The sequence below is a fragment of the Lissotriton helveticus genome, chromosome 12, assembly GCF_964261635.1.
Source record: "Lissotriton helveticus chromosome 12, aLisHel1.1, whole genome shotgun sequence".
Lineage (NCBI taxonomy): Eukaryota > Metazoa > Chordata > Amphibia > Caudata > Salamandridae > Lissotriton > Lissotriton helveticus.
Window position 1 is genome coordinate 768,299,931 of NC_136073.1, and position 15,061 is coordinate 768,314,991.

General features: G+C 46.7%; 1 protein-coding gene across 1 annotated transcript in view; it reads left to right on the forward strand.

Moving 5' to 3' along the window:
- The first annotated feature begins 320 nt into the window (after nt 1–320).
- The window catches only part of IGSF8 (immunoglobulin superfamily member 8), a 185,631-nt gene continuing 170,890 nt past the window's right edge, over nt 321–15,061 (forward strand). The window contains exon 1 of the mRNA XM_078671220.1: nt 321–731. Coding sequence (XP_078527346.1) covers nt 680–731 — 52 coding nt within the window. The 5' untranslated portion in view covers nt 321–679. The remainder of the gene's footprint in view (nt 732–15,061) is intronic.

Here is a 15,061-nt window from a genome sequence, read left to right on the forward strand (position 1 = left end):
ATATTATTCCAGTTTCTTTTGATGTGTGGTGTGTAACGAGAAGCACATTTGACTATTTACAATAGTTTTCTCTTCCTTTTCTAGGTCTTTGGAAATGTACCATTTTGACAAAAGCAGCATCAACTTTTTTTTTTTAAGGGGTAGGGGTGTGATGGGGGTGGTGAAACGGGTCCTGTGAAAAACGGTTAATTTTAGCCTCTTCCCAGTCCTTTGCAACATCTCACTGCTCTGATACCACCGAATGATGTAAGGGCATTGGGCAATCGTGACGCAATAAGACACCTCTCTGAACAATTTAATTAAGTAACATGAGACTGGGCGGGGACAAACCAAAAGGGAAAGAAAGTGGGAAGGGCCAAGCTGCAGGCTGCTTCTGCTTTCGTTTTTAGCTTTAAATCTTTTTCTATCACAGTTATTTCACCCCGAAATGAACCTGTGTTTATAGCATCGTTTAGATGTCGTAGTATTTTTCTTGGCTGGTTCTTGCAGTTGCCAGAGTCGGGGATTGAAGTCTGCTGTCAGGGAGAGGACGTGACTGCCTGGCGAGGAGGAGGCGGGAGCGGCTCCCTGCACCGATGCAAATCACACCCCATCGCCTATCCTAGACTTCTCTTGATTTTGTATGTTTCATTTTTAAAGCACCCTTCGTTATTTTACATTGTTTTCGAAGGCAGCTGGCATGGAGGTGCTGAGGAGGTTGCAGTTTTGCTGGCTGGTGGCTGCAACACTGGGTGAGATTGATTTTTACCATTTATTCTAACCATATCCAACGTCTGCGTTTGTAAACGGAAAATCGGAAGCATGGCTACGCTGTACTGCCGTTTCCCTATTTTTTTTTTAATTTAAAGGAAAAACGTATCCATGTCGATATATTTGATCATTTTGTAAAACAGTGAGAAATGTTTGCGTTATGTATTAGGCTGCAATGCAAATCTCAGCACGTACGTGCAGTTTATAAAGCTGTTGAACAAATAGTAGATATTCTTCACTCTTAGGTGGGCAGGGCAATGATATATATTTATCCGATACCATCTCAGTGCCTTTTAAACTGCCCTTCCAAATCTATATTATGTCCGTGCATGCACTGTGCTAAGCAAGGGCACACATTTTTCAGACTATACTTCATTTAGAGGCCCTTGCATATGATCGCACTCCTTTTTAGGCTGTTTTTAACCAGGCTGAGGTTGTGCCTGTTAGTGGCTTTTCCAGACTATAATTATATGTATTCAGCTTAGCTCCCAAGTGCCTCATATGACGTATGACACCCTCCACCAGTCAGTACTTTTTTTTCGGTCACATTTCGCATCCTGGTATTTTTTAGCTGATACATATAATGGAAATTAAGGACTTTGACCATAAATGGGCTGAAAGCGGGACAAATCCTATTTTCTGAAAAAAAAATCGTCTTATATTTAGTCTTGATGTCTATTGCCATACAGTAAGATTTATTGGAGTTTTGAGATACACGTCATGTAATACTTTTTTTAACTTGTTTTTATTTCAGTACTGCACAGACATCGCAAACATGTTAACCCTTCAGTTCGCAGTGCATCAGAGAGGGTTCAGGAAAAGCTAAGTAGCAGTACATTGTGTCACAGCGGTCTGCATTGATAATCATATGCTCCGCTCAGTAGCTTCTTTGCTTGGCGCGTGGCAATTGTGCGGCACACAGAACAGTCCCTACAAAGAAGGAATTTGTGCAGAATTAGCTAATATAACTTGTTATAAAAGAAACAAGAAAAAAGAAGAGTGAGAACCTTGGCAGCGACTGGTGGCGCAGCCCGGCCCAAAAAGAAAACAGAATTATAGAGCGGCAGGCTGAGAATTCAGAATGTACAAGGTCAAGGCCGTCTACTCTCCAGTGAGGGTCACTACATTATGTTGAAGTGGGCGGTCTTCAAGAGTCACCACCTCGGCAGCAGACCAAGACAGTGCAGTTTGCGGGAATAATGAAACATGTCGGAAGCCAAGTTAGGACACCATTTGTGGTATATTGGGGAAACGGGCACAACCGCCTTTTGCCGACCCTGCAGCCCTAGTCGTTCCCACCCCTTCTCTACATTGAGGCCCTCAGCACACCACTGCGCCGCATACTGCAGCAGCCCCACAAAGTAATAGAGTCTAAAGTCCGGAAGACCTAGACCCCCAAAATCCATATCCAACTTGAGTATCTCAAGTTCTACCCTGCTGCGTCCTCCGGCACACACCAACGAGACCAGGAGACTGTTCAAGGTGTCAAAAGTGGATTTTGGGATACAGCAGAAGGAGTTCTGGAGGGCGGAAAGACAACGGGGAAGCATAACCATCCTTGCCAGGGCCACTCGTCCCACAACCGAGAGGGGGTGTCTGTTTCAGAACCGGATGGATTCCTTCAAACCTGAAATGACTGCTCCCATGTTGAGGGAATACTGAGCATCCAGCAAGTGAGCCACCTGTATGCCCAGGTAGCGAAAATGGTCACACTCCCAACCAAGCTCCACAGTGGGGAGATCCACAACATCCCCCCATGCCAGTGGGAATATGACTGACTTCCAGCTGTTAATATGTAGGCCTAATACTGTTCAGAAGGATGCCAAAATGTCCAGGAATGCAGGTACTGCCTCTTCTGGTTGGAAAATGTAGAGAAGGGCATCATCTGCATACAAAGAGATTACATGGGTACGACCATCAACAGTGATACCCCACTGGGCCATATCCCGCCGTAGCCATATCGCCATTGGTTCCATTTCCAGGGCGAAAAGAAGCGGGGACAACAGACACCCCTGCCTTGTGCCCCTCTCAGTGAACAGGCTCTCTGATATCAGGCCACCATTACGGACTCGAGCCCTCGGTTGGCAATAGAGGAGGCGGACCCAGGATATAAACTCACGACCCAGCCCCATTCTCCTCAAAACTTTCCACAGATACTCCCACCGTATGGTGTCAAACGCTTTCTCGATGTCCAGGGCGACAACTGCTGCCTGAGAGGCAACATACATTCATGTGTGACCTTCTTCCCGGCATGAATCCGCATTGGTCTTCGTGGACCAGGTGTGTTACCACTCTGCCCAGACTGTCTGCAATACCTTTGCGAGCAATTTGGCATTGACCTCCAACATCGACCGAGGTCTGTATGAGCCAGGGTCGTACACGTCCTTCCAGGCTTCAGGAGCATAACAATCTGCGCCTCTCTTATAGACTGTGGCAAAACTCCTAATCGCTTGGCCTCTTGCAAGGTCTCCAATAATCGGGAAAGTAGTAGGTTAGCATAGGTCTGGTGAAAATCTACCGGGAGGCCATCAGGTCCCGGGGATTTACAGCGTGCCATACTCTGCACTGCCTCCCGCAGTTCATCAAGTTGAATCGCAATGCCCATATCAGTCGCCTGTTCCTCACTGAGGCGGGGGAGGAGCACATCGTTTAGAAACTTTGGAACCTCAGTCAGAGCAGCACAAGGGCCTGCAGCCAGATGGTCTCGCAGCAGGTGGTACCATCAGAGCGCCTTAACGTCTGTATGAGGGGGAGGTTGTTTCCGCTTCAGCAGCCACGCCAACAGTCTCCCTCACTTGTTGCCTTCTCTAGGCAATAGCTGGCGGTATTCTCGCCTAGTGAAGCAGTCTAGCCTGTCCCACACCTCTTCAACTCAGCACTTTTCCCGCAGAAGTGATTTGTTGCGTGGCTCTGGCTCTTGTCCCCTATGCTGCAATTCGTCCAGCGCGTCCTCCACCTCGGTAAGCTCCCTCTCCAGACGTCGCTGTGAAACCCCAACTTTAGACAAACATTCTCCTCGTGTCACCACCTTTAGAGTATCCCACTCCACTCCCCTACTGGCTGTGGATGACCAATTGGGGTAAAACAAATCCTGCGATGGCACCCTAATCTACTCCTGGAACACTATCTCGTAGAGCCTCCGGATGCTGGCACCTCAATGGAACCCCCAGTCTGCTCTGGTCTAACCCCCACTCCAATAGTACCGGGGCATGGTCTGACAGGAAACTGACCAATAAGAGGCCTCCCCTTGAGTGAAAAAACGAACAAGTCTACTAGAAACAGCTCTGGAGGGCGTGTAGGAAGTATATCCTCTCACTTCAGGGTGCATCTCACACCAGATGTTGATGCAGTGTAAGCGATCCATCACTTTCAGCAAAGCTGCCGTCATATTGGGCTAAGTATGCAGCCTCGGGGATGTCTATCCAAATTACCGTCCAGCACACACTTAAAATCTCCTGCCCATGTTATCGGCACAACCAAGTAAGGAAATAGCAGCTTCTCTAGATGCAGGTAAAACTCGCTATTATCTCCATTCAGGGAATAGATTTTCATCAGACAGACTGCCACACCATCTAGTGTGCCATGCACCACCCCATATCTTCCCACTATAGCCATATACTTGGAACAGGACCTGTGGGGCCCCCCAAATCACCACCCCTTTTGCATATGTGGAGTAAGTGGCGGAGAACATCTGTCCCCTCCATTTCCTATGTAACTTTTGGGGTCTGACAGGTGTGTCTCCTGCAACATCGCTACATGGGACCCCTGTCTGTGTGGGTAGGTCTGGACCCTGTAACGCTACATAAAAGAGTTGAGCCCCAGCACATTCCACGTTACAAATTTAAATTGCCCCATCTCTCATAACCGGGGGTCACCCCTGCTCCGTCTTCCCACCTCTACGCCACCATCGCTGCCACCAAAAAACATAAGATTAAAAACTGAAACTCCAGACCCCTCGGGTATATACAGCAAAATCAAGTTCTGTATCCCCAATTATTTCCAACTCCTTCATAACATCCCATGTCCCCAATCCCCATAAATACACAGAAACTATGCCCACACACCCAACGAAGGTGAAGGATGAACAATAAATCACAGCTTGGAAAAAATATAAAACAACACCAGTCACCACCCAGGCACTCAATAGACAGTGAATTGCGCTAATCATCATGCTTCCGTGCACTTCACAATCAGCCATTGAAAAATACTCAGCGTCAGGTTGGGCTGGTGTGTGGTACTGTCATGCTGTGAATCGCCCCAACAGCACCCTCCTGGCCTTGGCCTCAACTCACGCTGGGTCAAACAAGAAGCTCACCTGGCTAGTCTTCCCCGTGCACCATATTTCCGTGCCCTTTTTTGAGCCAGACCTGTGCAACCGCCATCCCCAGTGCAAAGTTCTCCCTTCGCCTCGCACCTCCAACCAGGGCACGGTCTCCATGTATGACTCTCAGCTTAGCGGGATAAGGAAGCATGTACTGGAGATTCATCGCCCTCAATTTCTGCTTCAGCCATCAAAGGACACCCTCTGTTGCTGCACCAGACGTGTGTAGTCTGGAAAAATTCGAATTACATGATTTTCGAAGGTGGGGTCGCCCTCTCGGCGGGTGGCTGTGAGGATACAGTCACAATCCCTGTAGTTGAGGACCTTTGCGATAAGAGTTCAGGGCAGGGCACCCACAAGGGGAGGCGGTACAAGTGCCCGATGTGCATGTTCGATCACAAAGATCGCAGACAGTTCCACCATAAGGAATGCTTAATTAATCAATTTCTCAAGAAAAAGTACCGGGGTTCCCCCTTCCGCCCCCTCCGAAAATCCAACAAATCGAAGATTACATCTTCGCGAACGGCCCTCTGCATCCTCAGCTCGCCGTTCCAGACTTTGACGGATAAATCAGTGTGGGCCGCCTTCAAGGGAGAGATCTCCCTAGCAATTCAGTCACAGCCTGTTCAGTGGCAAGGGATCTTTCCATTGCAGTGCGAAGGTCAACTCGTAAAAGCCAGACATCTAGGGACATCGCATCAATCTTGTCCTGCACGACCACGCTAGAGGCCTCTATAGATGTAAGTATTTGGGCTCCAGTAGGATCAGCCTGCTTTTTTTTGCACCCTGGGAGAGACTCATATAGGGTATCTGTCTTTGAGGCGGCCCCCCTGGGCCGTGTACTGACCCATCTTCATTTGTTGAGCCCCTCTCCGTGGTCTGTCCTTGCCATGTCTATACGTTCCTAGTAGCGGAATAAGTATGAGCGGAATCAATGTGTCACGAATATGACATCACTATCTGCACAGAGCAACACAACTTAGGGGCGGGCTGCATATCCAGGAGAACCGCCTCAGGTGAGCAATGGCAGATCCCAGTGCAGCCCACCGCGATGGCCCCCGAATGCACGACGTACAATCACCAAATTCCCTTTCAGCGCACCTACAGACTTGCGTGCACCAACAACTCTGTTATGGCATTTATCCAAGAGCGTGGGCGCCGCCTAGTCATCCAAGAGGCAAATTAGCGGAGCTGTTTAGTCAATGCCAGGTAGAGAACGTATAGTAAAATGCAAATAGTAGCTGAGATAACATCCCTATTACCACAGCAGTCTCCTATCCACTTTACCAGTCCCGTGGTGCAATCTACCAGTACATTTCCACAATGGCGATAATCGCAAGGATCGCCGGGGGTCACCCAGCCACAGAAGGGACGTTAGGGAGAAGATGCCATAGATCCGGGCTACCCCAGGTGGGAGTCGTTCCCTACCTCGTGGCCAATATCGGTTCTGGATCAGTACAACGGAGTCCAGGTGTCTCTATTGAGGCGATTTCCACCCTCCTCTGGTCTTCAGTAGCGTTTGTTGCGTCCAACGGGTAGAGGAATCAGTGTCCACAGCAACTCTTCATTAGCAATGCGCCGGGACTCCCAGTAGGGCCCGTCCCACAAAGGGGTCTTCCTGGCTTCCCACTGCACTCACCGGCCCTGACCAGATCACGGTACAGGACCCCCGGGGGCCCGGCTAGCCAACTCGATCCATAGCTCCACCGAACTCCTAACCGTGGCCAGAGCCAGATGTAGTGATGCAAAAGCGACCCAGTGTTAGGCGCTCAGTCTACTCACTGCATCCGCGTAGTCTGAGTGTAGGCCCAGGCAATTTAGCCGAGCCGACAATCCCCGCTTTCTCCAGGTGTCCCCGCGGGGAGATCAGCTGTCACAGGAGACCTCAGGCGCAGCCCTGTTGCAGCGGACTCTGTCCGCTGATCACCAACGCCTCGCTCAGCTAGGCTCGGGCCATCAAGGCGCACGCAGTCTACCCCTGTCTCCAACGAGTAGGCCCCAGGCATGATCCAACCCTCAGCGTGAGGCCCAACCAAGCTGGTCACTCCCAGCGCGCGGCCTGATCCGCCCAGGCTGCAGGCACCAGGAAGTCACAAAATCAGTGCCCCCTGCCGCAGAACTCTGCTCCTCTTGCCCCCCACTCTCGACTCTGTCCGGGGGGCAGTGGTGCCAACATGCAGCAGCGGGATGGGCAGGAGAAATGCTGGATACTCGACGGGTGGACTGTGGAACTCCTCAAGCTGCGTCGGCAACGGCTGCCATCTTGGGCATACCTCCACGTCATGTAATAATTGTTTTAAAATTAACATAATCATTAGATTATGTTGTAATTTGAATCACAACCATTCATATTAAATTATCACCCCCATACATAGATTTGCTAAATGCCTCGTCAGGCTATAGGAGGAGATTTATTGGATAATGCTCGTGATTGGAAATTCCAGTGAGTGTTCTTTGCTGTGTTAAAGTTCTAGGTGGATTTGCAAACAGTCTCAGATGAATGAGGTCTGTATACTGTAATCTGTATTAAACATTGCACTGTCACGTAAATTGTCTTGAACATTGACTGTCTATTTTGAGTTTGGTGCACATGGGAAAGTGACATTGTACTAATGTATTGGCACTACATACAATCCATTTAGTTATCTCCCTGTTATTATAGTTAATTATTTCAGCTAGTTGTTTTATGCTATTGAACGAGCTTGTTGTGTTGATTGTTTTTGAAGTTCCTTTGGGTATGGCAATTACAAGGATGCCTCATGCACCACAGTTTCTTTTCAAGACTGGTGAGCCCTAATTCCATGGGCAAGGTGGAAAAAATTAGTTGATTCATATCTAGTGGCGATTGATGAAGAGACATTTTCTTTCATTCGGAAGCTTGTTTTTTTAATGTCAGTAGTGCAAGACTGATGAAAGTAAGTAACTATGTTTGAAGCTTAAGTAGTATGGCATGGAATTGTATGTTTGGGGAACTCTAATTAGGGACCAGTCAGAGTGTTTTATGAATAATCTAAAAATTCAGGAAAAACTCCTATCTAAAAATCCTGAGCTCAAACAGGCCATTGCCATATAAAGGGGAAGAAGCGCATGCCAGATCGGGTGAGGGAAATGAGAAAAAGAGGACCAGAGGCTCCTAAAAGTTGCAAGGGTTGGGACAGGCAGCATTGAGGATGTTTTAAAGACAAATACGTTGTTAAAGAACCCACGTTTGTGTCTGGTAGCAACAGATGTAAATCCCACAGATGTGGCAGCTATATACATTTTGCAAATTGCCCTCGTGCTTTGCAAAGAACTCCCCCACATGAAGTACAGCTAGAGATGTCATTACACTGCCCCCTGTAAGAATGTTCTTAATCGAGAACAAGAGGAGGTGTGAGTTGTACTGCAAATTGAAGAGTTCCAGAATGGAGTAAAGAATATGACGTTAAATATGAGTGATTTTAAGGACCTAATGGATGATTGTGATGTTGGCAAAATCATGCCTGTGCACAATGTTGTATTTGGAAAGAAAAAAAATGGTGGTTTTGGCTGATTCAGGGTCACCTTTCGATTTAGAGCGGTACAAGATTTGGTATATGTGTATGGGAAGGACAATATTGAGTTATGTGAACTGGCCAGTAATCCTTTTGGGTAGGAGGACTGCGCCATTGACCTGATTAGCTATTCCCTAAGGTTGATCAATTTCAAGAGCAGACAAACAGTGGGTACAATCTATGTAAACCAAGATGTATAGTGAAGGGTTGTGATGTGGATGTAAGAATAGGATGGTGCTGAGCAATGCGGTACAGATGCGGAAGCATCAACTTCCGACCATTTTACATGGTGTCAAAGCGAATGTGTGGCATGTTGGAGAATAAGTTCTGGTGGAAAAACCCAGGCTGTTAAGGAAGTAAGGTTGTTTTTGGTTACCCTGGTCATTTTATTATGACTGAAGTCAGGAAGAATGTAGTCAGAGTGGACACGGATGATGCTTTAACTGTTAGAGGAATTGGAAATGAAGATGGGCCGGGAAGTGTTGAGAAGCCACAGACAAGGGGTTTTGCAATGTAAAGATGAATCAAGGTAACTGCTATGGTTTAAAGACTATGTTTGGGGCTTAATCTTAGTCCAATGTGGGGATTGCCTATGATTTTTTGTTGACATTATGCCTGGGTCAAGTCTTTGATTCATGTTTGGAGTTCATACTGTTTTTCCTGTCTGTTCTTCTTGTGCAGATTTTCTATATGTCAACTGCATTTGTTTTGCCTTTTTGGTCTTGTGTTTCCAATTGTCTTTTATCTGTTGGTCCATTGTGTTATGTATTTATTCTGGTTCTTGGAGGAAGGGTGATGGGTCATGCTCTGTGGCTCTGACATCCTTGATCAGCCCAGAATGTTAGATATAGAGATACATTGCTGAAATGCTTGAATCGGGTTTCCAGGTCTGTTTATTTGGACCTGCCTGCAAGTAGGAGGTTTCAAGTTGTTGTTTTATTTGTTCCCAGTAAATGTCTTCAAGCAAGGCTATGTTGGATTCATCATTTTGAGTACACTACCGTCAACTAAAATGGAATCGATACCCCTCACAGGACAATACCAAACCTATGTAGCTGATATTGAGCAATATTCTTTATTGTTCTTGAAGCCTGGTGTGCCCTTGTGGTGTCTACAGGTTGAATAGGAAAGTCCAGGGGCTTCCCATGGATCCATTAAATTCTGCATTATACCAACCCAGTGAGTGTTCAAAAAGGTGATGAGGTCACCTTGAGGATCCATTAAAAGCGAAAAACACATTCTGCAGGTAAAAACCTGGGAACCACATTGTATGTGCACCAGTCGCGTCCTTAAAAATGAAAAGAGAAAACGCACACTTGTGCTTTAAATGAAGTCTGTTGGGGCTAAGTGACACGGTTTGTGATACACGCCATCTGCTACTGAGCCAGAGGTCTGTCTCCCCACCTGCCTTTCCCACATTCTTCTCTCTGAGACCTGGGTATTCTCCACTCTAATCCTGGATCGCCAACAATCCAAGTAGAGCAGACACGTGAAAGGACTTGTGCTAAGCAGTACAAATCTCAGGACTGACAAGCAATGGGTGAAGGATTGATATTCAGTTGAAAAGGTCCACATCAACGGCACTGACCTGGACCCTTCAGGATTGCCTAATACAAGACTGATTCCCATTGTAAACTGCAACCGGAATGCGGATGTGGTGGCCATCTTGAAACCTAATGTCCTGTTTTGAAATCTGTGTATATTACAATCCAGTCACCACATTAGGGTTTGGAGCAGCCACTGCTGATGTAGGGGTACAAGCTGGAGAAAAAGAATAGCCCTACACACCCAAAGGAATCGCCTTACAAAGCCTCCATCTGACGTCCCAAGAGGGGCCTTTGTGTCTTCCTGGGGTGGCCTGATGTGAATGTGACAGAAGCAATTGGATTGATGCAAATGCAGCAGAAATAACAGGACATGCCTTATTTGAGCATGTTGGAGTGCAGTATGCAACGATCCTATGAGCTCCATGACCAGAATTGACTTCACCTACCGTACAGGCTGACTCACAGCAGCCGTGTAATGAAACTTGAGGGGGGCCCCTGCACAGTGTATGGAGGGGGCCACCAACCCAGTCAAGAACTCTCAGGCCCACCCTTGTACAGTGCCAGAGGAGTCCCCTTGGAGCTAGGGGCCTCCATGCACAGCGGGGGCTATTGTTACACCACTGACACACTGAACTACCATAGTTGTGCAAACTCATGTGCCTAATCCACCAATGTATTGCTTGTAAAGCTATGAAGCTATACGTACTACCTCTGACCTCCTGGTCAGAGTCACTGCTCTCCCCCGCGCAGCTCCACTGTTGAGGAACTGCCCTTAGCGCCGCTCAAACTCCTTGCCAGGTAGGGTAGGTGTTCGAGACCCTCCTCCACACACAGGCTCCTGCTTGGGCCGCATCCCTGTTGGTCTAGTGAATGAGGTTGCTCTTCTGCTTGTCCGCTCTGTGTGTGTCATCTTTTTTTGTTTGACTTTTTTCTGTTTGCCTTTCTTTCCTCTGCTTTTTCCTTTCATTGCCTCTTGTTTCTTGCTCTTTTTCCTCTGGCCCCTTTTCCCGCATGCTCCCCTCCGCTGTTGCCCCTGCAGCACCTCCCCCCCAGCGTGACGCTTCCGCCTCCCAGCTTTTCACCCTCCCCTCGACCCCTACTTAATGGCGCCAGTGTGCAGCCGCGCCGCTGGTGCACCAAAGGCAAGCCCGTCTGCAACCGTCCGCGACCAGCGCCAGAGAACCTAGTTACCCACCCCCCCCCCCCCACCCCCCTCCACCGGTACGACCCCAGCAGTCTCCAAGCACTCAACCCCAGATGCAACAGCAACTGCCAGCACTCAATGCTGAGCAACAGCCAAGACCCAACCTCCGGCCGACACTGCTGCCGCACCTTCACCCACCTCCGGGCCCAGGCACCTACCCCTAACACTCCGAATGCCACTGCACTCAAGCCACGGAGATGCATACACCTCAGCATACGCTCCCTGCACAGACACGCTGTAGAAATCTGGGACTACCTCAACACTCACATGCCAGCCGTCCTCACAGAGACCTGGACCAATGCCAGCTACGCCCGACACCGCAAACGCCATCCCTGACGGATACAAGATCCTGCGAAAAGACCTCACCAATTGCCATCGTCCACAAAAGCTCCCTCCGACTCGCAAACACCAACTCTGATGACGCCTGGCCCCCCCATGGAATACATCCACTTCCAGCTCAACCCCAGAATGATGCTCCGCTGAACACTCGCCTACCGACCTCCTGGACCCGTACCCCCTTCATCAAGAACATTACCGACCACATTGCACCCTATTGATTGATTTGATTGATTGATTTATCCATTTGTAGAGCGCGCGAATGCCCAAGGGCGTCTTGGCGCTGTGATTTACCTCTGACTCTTGAAGATGTTAATTAGGGATATGCTGAGAAAAGCCACGTTTTAACTTCCTTTCTAAATGATTTTAATGATGGACAGTTTTTTATATCTAGCGGTAGTAGGTTCCAGGTTCTTGCTGTGTGTACCAGGAAACTTCTTCCGCCCCAGTTCGCTCTCTTGAATCTTGGTACCGCGATTGTCTTCTTTTGGCTGGATCTGAGAGGTCTATTTGGTTCATATAGTTTTAGATGAGTTTTTAAAAATTGCGATCCAGTTCCATTGATTGCTTTATATGCTAGGCATAATGTTTTGAATTGTATCCTCTTTTCGATTGGCAACCAATGTAGATCTCTGAGTTTATGGCTGATTCTTTCGAATTTTGGTATTCCTAATATCAGTCTGGCTGCTGCATTCTGCAGACGTTGGAGTTTGACTAAGATTTTCTTCCTAGCTCCAGCATATAGGCCATTCCCGTAGTCCAGTCTGGACAAAGCTAATGCTGTCACCACTGTCTTACGTGAGTCATGTGGTAGGTAGGGTAGAATTTTTTTTATCATTTTTAGAATGTACCACAGTGATGATGCCAGTTTATTTGTTTGGGCATCAAAGGAGAGATTTGTATCTAAAGTGATTCCTAGATTTTTCACCTTTTCTGTTGGTTCGGGACATCCTCCTAGTTCTTTTGGCCACCATGAGTGGGACCATATTTTTGTGTCCCCTCCCAATATCATGACCTCACTTTTATCCCTGTTTAGTTTTAGACAATTTGTTTTCATCCATTGGCTGATTTGTACCATGCAGATTTGAAATTTTTCTGCTGTGTTCTCTACGTCTTTATTTATTGAGACCACAATTTGGGTATCGTCAGCGTAGGATATTGGGGTGAAGCCGCAGTTCCTTATTAGTTGTGCAAGGGGGGTTACGTACAAATTAAAAAGAGTGGGGCTCATTGAAGAGCCCTGCGGGACTCCACATGGTAGATTAAATTGGTTGGATTTTACCTCTCCCGATTCTATTGAGAAGGTTCTATTCTCTAGATAGGAGGTGATGAGTGCACAAGCCGATTCATGTAGTTGTGCTGTTTTCAGACGTGTTATGAGGATTTCGTGGCTGACTGTATCGAAGGCCGCCGATAGATCAAGTAATATCAAGGCGGCCTTCGATCCGTTGTCCAGTACTTGCCTGAGTTCCTCCACTGCTGTAATGAGAGCAGTTTCTGTTCCGTGCCCTTCACGGAAACCGAACTGCGAATGGTCCAACCAGTTGCCGTCCAGTAGGTATCGGGATAATTGTTTGTTTAGTAGTTTCTCTAAAACTTTGGCGGCAAAAGGGATCCTGGCTATTGGTCTGTAGTTGTTCGGGTTTTCGCCGTCCAAGTTAGGCTTTTTTAGAAGTGGTCTGATCGATATCATTTTCCAATCATCGGGGAAGATGTTGGTTTTAATGATTTGGGAAAAGAGTTTTTCTAGTATTATACTCAGTTGTTCAGAGCAAATATGCATTATTTTGGATGGACAGGGGTCCATTGGGCTCCCCGAGTTAATGGTTTGGATCTCTTTTTGGATCTCTTCCATTGTCGGGGGAGTGAAAAGGAAAGAGGCGGTAGAGTTTGGGTCCTTGCTCACTGGGGTAATTGTCTGTACTTTGTCCCCCTTTGATAATTCTGTGTTATGGTTTTTAAAGGAGTCATATACTAGTGATACTTTGCTGACAAAAAATTCCCCTAACACATTGCAGAAGTCTGAAGATAGTACTTCTGAGTTGTTATTCTCAAATTTTGATAGTTTTTTAACCGTGTCGAATAGAGTTTTGCTTGAATTTTTAGATTCATTGATTTTATGGATAAAGTATTTACTTTTTTCTGTTATAATTAGTTTTTTATAATATGCTAATGTGGCTTTATATTCTTGTTTAAGATGGGTGTCATAGTTAGTTCTCCATTTTTTCTCCGCTTTTCTACATGTCTGTTTCTGGATTTTTAGAGCTTCAGAGAACCATGGCTTTGAGGGGGTTTTTCTTTTTAGAGTAGCTTTCTTTCGTGGGACAGTTGTCTCCACTGCATTCTCTATCCATTCGTTAAATTGTTTGCAGGCTATATTACAATTTTCGTGAAGTGCCGGGTATGATGATTGAAGTGTATCAATGAATGCCTGATCATCCAGTTTGGACCAATCAAGGTACGTTGTTTGTTTGATATGTTCCAAAGGTCTTCCGGTGTTTTCTTTGATTTGTAAAGTAGATCTAATTAATTTGTGGTCTGACCACGGGATAGGGATGGTATCTGTTTTTATTAGATTTGTACATGAAGTGAAAATACCGTCCAATGTGTGGCCGGCAACATGGGTATCCATGTGTACTTTTTGTTTTAGATCAAAGTTTGACATTGCATCAATGAATGGGGCTATCTTCGAGTTGGAGATTTTTTCTAGATGGAGGTTAAAATCCCCTAAAACTGTGTAGTCTGAACTAGTCACACTGGATTCGAGAAACTGGCTTATTAGCTCAATCAACGGCGTTTTTGCACTTGGTGGTCTATATATAAGTAAGCCATTGAACGTATGTGTTCGTAATTTTTATTTGAAATGTTAGGGTTTCACAGTCTGGGGTACTTCCTTTATCTGAAGTTTTGATGTTATAGTCTTTTTTTGCTATAATTGCTAATCCTCCTCCACGTTTTATTTTTCTATCCGCTCTGGAGAAGGAGTAGCCTTCCGGAATGGCCAGTGACAGATCGGCGTCTGAGGCTTCATCTGCCCATGTTTCGGTAACAAGCAGTATATCGATTTTATGATTATCTATTAGTTCCGCTGTTTCTATGTTGTGTTTGACTAATGATCTTACGTTAAGCAATGCAATTTTCAGATTGTGCTGTCTGTATTCTGGTATTCTAGTAATGGCCAGACTGTTCATGGGGGAGAAATCAAAGATTTGTGAGCATGTAGGACAGTTTTTACCTTCTTTGTGTGGGTCTATCCGGGCGCAAAGAACGCGTGGTCTTAGTTTCTGAAGTTCTTGACTGGAGTATTTCCGTAGTCTTTTCTCGCCATTGTTTTGGACAGGGGATGTGGCCCTGGGCCCGGTCTTGGCGC